Source organism: Ostrea edulis, chromosome 7 (assembly GCF_947568905.1).
Source record: "Ostrea edulis chromosome 7, xbOstEdul1.1, whole genome shotgun sequence".
In the NCBI taxonomy this organism is placed as follows: domain Eukaryota; kingdom Metazoa; phylum Mollusca; class Bivalvia; order Ostreida; family Ostreidae; genus Ostrea; species Ostrea edulis.
Window position 1 is genome coordinate 4,677,350 of NC_079170.1, and position 6,872 is coordinate 4,684,221.

The 6,872-nt window shown below is 37.7% G+C and overlaps 2 protein-coding genes across 2 annotated transcripts; both read left to right on the forward strand.

Annotated features, from left to right (window-relative positions):
* Positions 1–668: 668 nt before the first annotated feature.
* On the forward strand, positions 669–1,349 carry LOC130047589 (putative nuclease HARBI1). Its single transcript, XM_056142917.1, has one exon. The coding sequence runs from the start codon at positions 669–671 to the stop codon at positions 1,347–1,349; it is 681 nt and encodes a 226-aa protein (XP_055998892.1).
* A 2,339-nt stretch (positions 1,350–3,688) lies between these two features.
* Positions 3,689–6,023, forward strand: LOC125661428 (putative nuclease HARBI1). The gene is made up of 3 exons (XM_056143093.1): positions 3,689–4,838; positions 5,403–5,701; positions 5,943–6,023. The coding sequence occupies exons 1-2, from the start codon at positions 4,033–4,035 to the stop codon at positions 5,695–5,697; spliced, it is 1,101 nt and encodes a 366-aa protein (XP_055999068.1). The 5' UTR covers positions 3,689–4,032; the 3' UTR covers positions 5,698–5,701; positions 5,943–6,023.
* Positions 6,024–6,872: the final 849 nt, after the last annotated feature.

Genomic DNA, 6,872 nt, shown 5'->3' on the forward strand with positions numbered 1-6,872 from the left:
TTTCAGTAATGTTGTGATCCTTTTGGGCTCATATAGGCTGGGGCCACAATATGGGATCAACATTTTTCATGGGAATAAAGATTGAAATCTTTTTAAAATCACAACAACTTTACAATGGCAGGGCCGAGGTTACCCCGGTGAGCGATAATGCTCTTTTGTACTGTTTACGATGCATGTATTTAAAATTTATCATGGGGTATATTTGCATTTATTTTTTCAGAAATTTTGCATGTCCATGTCTTGGAAGGTGACAAGGTGGGAAGTCAAAAGATGCTTACCAGATCAGATGCTTGCAGAGGATACTGGGGATAAAGGCAGAAAATGATGAAAAAAAGTGGCAGACAGGGCGGACATGAATGCAATAAACAATGAGCTGAGGAGACGGTGATGGAACTATATAGGACACGTGCTATGGAGGGGAGGTGACAATGACAGTGAGATGGCGTTAGGTTGGACACCAGGAGTCGTATGCATAAACATTCTTAAGTCCTTAAGCATATACTTAAGTATGAATTTCTTGCTTAGCAGGTTGAGATTTTACTTAGCATATTGCTTAGCAGATTGCATAAAACTTCTTAACTCTTAAGTATATGCTTAGTATATGCTTAAAGTTAAGCATGGTCTTTACTTGTCTTAAGTTCTTAAGCATATTGCTTAGCAAGAACAAAATGGCTGACAGAAAACAGAGAACATTCAAACCACGAATTAATCCCTTAGAATCAATGACAGCAGCAGAACTGCAGCACAGATTTAGATTTGATCAGGAAGGAATTGAATTTATAACAGATTTAATTCAAAATGACATTATGCCTTTGACCAACAGAAATCACAGTGTACCTGCAATTGTGCAAGTCATGGTTGCCTTGAGATACTATGCTACAGGTAAGATGCAGCTATGTAGTGGTGACAACTTTGGTCTTCACCAGTCAACGGTTTCAAGAATAATTCAAAGAGTTACTACCGCTCTTGTTCAACCAAATATTGTCAAGCGATTCGTTTCCTTTCCAATGGACCCAGGAACTATTCGAAAGCACCAGGTTGACTTTTTTGCCATTGCTGGTTTCCCTGGCGTGGTTGGGGCGATTGATGGGACTCATGTGCGAATTATAGCTCCCAGTGAACACGAAGTGGAGTATGTCAACCGGAAAAACTTTCACAGTATAAATGTACAGATTGTATGTGATGCCAGTTATAAGATTTTAGACATCGTGGCAAGCTGGCCGGGAGCGACTCACGATGCCAGAATACTGAGGGAGAGTGGTCTATTTCAGCTCTTTCAACGACGTTTATTGCCCGTGAAATGCCATCTTCTCGGTGATAGCGGTTATCTGGGAAAGACTGGCTGCTGACACCTTTTTTAAATCCACAAGCTGGTCCACAGTCACGGTACAACAGGTAAGGAAATTAGGGCCTAATATATATCGGAGCACTTTGAAAAATAAACACTTATCGCTTATATTACGAGAAATATTCTCATATTCTCTAGCAGCACACCCATCATGACGAGGACGCTGCTGTTCATCCAAATTGTTGGGGTTGCTGCTTTCGGTAAACGGTACCGAGGCATTTCGACCCAGTTTAAATTCGCTCTCCCCATTCTGCATAACAAACATAGATATCATTCATGTTAACTATTACGAAAGATACAAGTCGAATTTTTGTTGTTGACATGCGTGTATCTTTAAAACTTTAGAAAAAACATGGCTTAGGGACTAACATAGAGTACAAAAATAATAGATTAAAAAAAGAAAGAAAGAAAATATACAGCTCAAAAGTATATTCAAAACACTAACGCATTCTGGATTCTAATATCCATCTTCATGTGGATATACTTTGGAACTGCATATTTTCATTCACACACATCTCTCTTTCTTCTCTATCTATATATGAATGTAACACACACCTCTGACACCCCCCCCCCCCAATTATTTTTCTCAAAGTATATCTTCATTTTTAAAAGGTCGCATAAGTGCACTCTCACCCTTGTTGAGAGAACAATTGGTCACTTAAAAAGACGGTTCCATGTTCTTCATGGAGAAATACGTCAGCATCCTCAACGTGCCAGCAATGTCATCATAGCATGCGGAGTTTTACATAACATCGCAAAAATGTTCAATCTGCCCCTCCCTGACGATGATGACAACGCAGATGCTTACAATGACAATGGAAATGCCAATGACCACATAGTTGCAGATATCCAGGGTACGTAATTGATGCGTTCGAATGTTGGGATAGAAGAATACTTGCTAGCATAAAAAAAAAATGTTAAACTAGGCAATTATGTGTAATTTCGAAATTAATACAAGTATTTATTCTTTAGAAATAAAAGAAAATAATTCATACTCAAATGCATCAAGGAATCAAAGACTGTCTGAAGTTTGTAATCAGTGGCGGATCCAGAGGGGATTCGGGAGTTAGACCCCCCCCCCCCCCTTTCGTCACATGATTTTGCTAAAGAAAAGTATAAATTACGCATCTTTAAGATGTACCCCCAATTTTGAAAACCAGAATTAATTGTACCCCCCCCCCCTTCAAAATTCCTCGATCCGCCCTGGTAATAATTAGATGATGAAAAATTGTTTGAAAAATTCCTTTTTAAGTGCATGCACATTATATTTATTTAGAAGGGTCATATCGATCAAAGTTTCACATTATTCATATTTTTCTGTCATTAAGTTAAATTAAAAATTTCTCAAAATAGCAATGGCTTATACGTCACCTATGTAAGCTAACTTTCCACACTTACTTTTTCATGATTTATAAGGATCTATTCATGACCGGAAGAGGGGGGGTGGGGGGGGGGGTGGGGGGCAAAAAAGGGACATAACCTTTGAATAATATTACGTCATTTCAGTCGATGACGATGCATATTTCGACACTTTGTTTACTGTGTATAACTTTGTGCAGACTGCGATATTCGAATTTGTTGAGGATTTGATTGCTGAATACAGAAACAACATATGATATTGGGCCTGTTTGGATACATACTAGATGGTACGGTAAGATAACATACAATTAGGCTACCCTCGAGTGCCTAGGTCTCTATTTATTTATAAATGCGATAGTAAAGAAATATAGTTCATCATCAGCACATTATGGGGACTGGATTTAGTGCCTGTCTTGTTCGTGTATGTTTTTCAAGCAAATTTGAAATGCATACTATATATATACTATATAGATTTAATATATATTCGTTTACCCGTTTGTTTCACACTACGTCGTGCGTCTGCCAGCTCTGCTTTCCCCCTTCATCTGTATATTGTGCCATTTCTTCTCAACCTCCTCCACCGTTCGCTTGGTGTAGGAAGAGGCATTGATGGCATCTGTGATTTTCCTCCAAATCTCCCGTTTCTTTAATGTCGTAACCCCCGTTCCGAATTTAGCTCGAAGGATACTTTTATGTTCTTCTACACACTTGCTTAAAAACAAGCATTCATCTGCTGTCCAATTCGGTTTTCTTTTCTTAGTTGTCTGTAATGACTGACTCTCAACACCTTCTCTTTCTGCCATATTTTCAAGGATCAATGCAGATGCAGACGATAAAATCGGATATATCGTCATATAAAACGACATTTGATTTTTGGTCTATTTATTTTATTAACCTTACATAACACAAAAAAATATAGTATTTCATCATTTATTAGCGATACAAGAGAGACTTATCAAGAAAATGTTCAACTTCATGCAATCTGTGTTTACGGTAAAGTGAAAGCGGAAATGACGTTTGACATAGCAACGATAAACTTAAGCATATTGCGATGTACTTAGCTAAAAACAACTTAGCATGTTGCTTAGAGGTTTTATGCAACGGAACTTAAGAATCTTACTTAGCTAAGTATATACTTAAGAAGTTTAAGTATATACTTAAGAAAATTCTTAGAATTTTTATGCATACGACTCCTGGAGTCGTATGCATAAACATTCTTAAGTCCTTAAGCATATACTTAAGTATGAATTTCTTGCTTAGCAGGTTGAGATTTTACTTAGCATATTGCTTAGCAGAATGCATAAAACTTCTTAACTCTTAAGTATATGCTTAGTATATGCTTAAAGTTAAGCATGGTCTTTACTTGTCTTAAGTTCTTAAGCATATTGCTTAGCAAGAACAAAATGACTGACAGAAAACAGAGAACATTCAAACCACGAATTAATCCCTTAGAATCAATGACAGCAGCAGAACCGCAGCACATATTTAGATTTGATCAGGAAGGAATTGAATTTATAACAGATTTAATTCAAAATGACATTATGCCTTTGACCAACAGAAATCACAGTGTACCTGCAATTGTGCAAGTCATGGTTGCCTTGAGATACTATGCTACAGGTAAGATGCAGCTATGTAGTGGTGACAACTTTGGTCTTCACCAGTCAACGGTTTCAAGAATAATTCAAAGAGTTACTACCGCTCTTGTTCAACCAAATATTGTCAAGCGATTCGTTTCCTTTCCAATGGACCCAGGAACTATTCGAAAGCACCAGGTTGACTTTTTTGCCATTGCTGGTTTCCCTGGCGTGGTTGGGGCGATTGATGGAACTCATGTGCGAATTATAGCTCCCAGTGAACACGAAGTGGAGTATGTCAACCGGAAAAACTTTCACAGTATAAATGTACAGATTGTATGTGATGCCAGTTATAAGATTTTAGACATCGTGGCAAGCTGGCCGGGAGCGACTCACGATGCCAGAATACTGAGGGAGAGTGGTCTATTTCAGCTCTTTCAACGACGTTTATTGCCCGTGAAATGCCATCTTCTCGGTGATAGCGGTTATCCTGGGAAAGACTGGCTGCTGACACCTTTTTTAAATCCACAAGCTGGTCCACAGTCACGGTACAACAGGTAAGGAAATTAGGGCCTAATATAAATCGGAGCACTTTGAAAAATAAACACTTATCGCTTATATTACGAGAAATATTCTCATATTCTCTAACAGCACACCCATCATGATGAGGACACTGCTGTTCATCCAAATTGTTGGGGTTGCTGCTTTCGGTAAACGGTACCGAGGCATTTCGACCCAGTTTAAATTCGCTCGCCCCATTCTGCATAACAAACATAGATATCATTCATGTTAACTATTACGAAAGATACAAGTCGAATTTTTGTTGTTGACATGCGTGTATCTTTAAAACTTTAGAAAAAACATGGCTTAGGGACTAACATAGAGTACAAAAATAATAGATTAAAAAAAAGAAAGAAAGAAAATATACAACTCAAAAGTATATTCAAAACACTAACGCATTCTGGATTCTAATATCCATCTTCATGTGGATATACTTTGGAACTGCATATTTTCATTCACACACATCTCTCTTTCTTCTCTATCTATATATGAATGTAACACACACCTCTGACACCCCCCCCCCAATTATTTTTCTCAAAGTATATCTTCATTTTTAAAAGGTCGCATAAGTGCACTCGCACCCTTGTTGAGAGAACAATTGGTCACTTAAATAGACGGTTCCATGTTCTTCATGGAGAAATACGTCAGCATCCTCAACGTGCCAGCAATGTCATCATAGCATGCGGAGTTTTACATAACATCGCAAAAATGTTCAATCTGCCCCTCCCTGACGATGATGACAACGCAGAGGCTTACAATGACAATGGAAATGCCAATGACCACATGGCTGCAGATATCCAGGGTACAGATGGTCGAGCTTACAGAAATCACATTGTTTCTGCTCATTTTATGTAAACAGGTATGTGGTCACTGCGTAACAGTAAATGAAAAGATACAAATAATTAAAAAAGTACTGGCAGCATTATTTAATTCAAGATTATAGAACTATTTGATAATTACTAAATGTGAGTAAATTCGTGTCAAAGCGCTTATAATTCACTACTTGTATCTACTCCTTCAATTCTTTCAATCTGAAGTCGTATAAACTTGTTTCGGAGGGTGAGATTCTCAATTTCTAGTTCTAGCTTCTGCTTTTGCAGATGCGGGTCAATTACGGTGTGGGTGCAAACATTGGTAGGACATGCGTTTGGCTGTGGGACAGTAACAAAGTTTATTTGTTGCTGCCCATCTCCAGATTCACTGGTGCTGATGACATGGAGATCTTGAGTCACAAGGCCATCTGATTCACTGAAATAAAAGGAATCGAATTCTTATACATGGATAAAAAAAAATTTTTTTTTCAATTTTCAATCCAAGAATTAAGAAATGGTGTATAAAATTCCTGAACATACATCGTACTCGCTGTGGTTTCCGTGCTGATCTTTGGTCTGTCGAGCATTAGATATGTTGTGTCAACTGTACCAGGGATCCCACTGATACTTATATTGTTGGTACCAATAACACTCCCAACTGCTTCTGCTAATGGCGTTAAAGGTTTTCCCGCTGGTCCACCGCCTACAAAATTAAACAAAATACGCTGGTGCCAAAACAAGTAATGATAAATAATGTAGTATAATTCTAATGTTATTTATTACAATTGTTTTGATTGGACAAAAACAAATCTAATCGTGAATTTACACATCAATAAATCCCAAAACGCTATGCATACGTACATGCACTCGCCTGAAAACAAATAACACAGTGCGGGAAAACTATTCAAATTTTTGAAATTGATAATACAGGGAATCAAACATTATTTTTTTTTGGAAGAATTTATTATGTGTAAATTCTGAACATTTTACACACAAACTTAACATAAAAGTGCCTTGCACTTTTACTCCGTTTGTGAGTAAAATGTCCAGAGTTTACACATCGATAAATTCTTTAAAAAGAATGTTCAATCCTATAATATATCTATCAATCGATATTGCACATAGAGATGGTAGCAGCTTGGACCGGTTGCCTAATGGGGGAGGGGGGGGGGGGGATAATTGATGCGTTCGAATGTTGGGATAGAAGAATACTTGCTA

Coding starts and splice junctions, on each gene's coding strand:
- LOC125661428 (XM_056143093.1), top strand. CDS start 4,033: ATGCTTAGTATATGCTTAAAGTTAAGCATGGTCTTTACTTGTCTTAAG. Junction 4,839..5,402: donor CCACAGTCACGGTACAACAG/GTAAGGAAATTA, acceptor CATTTTTAAAAG/GTCGCATAAGTGCACTCGCA.
- LOC130047589 (XM_056142917.1), top strand. CDS start 669: ATGGCTGACAGAAAACAGAGAACATTCAAACCACGAATTAATCCCTTA.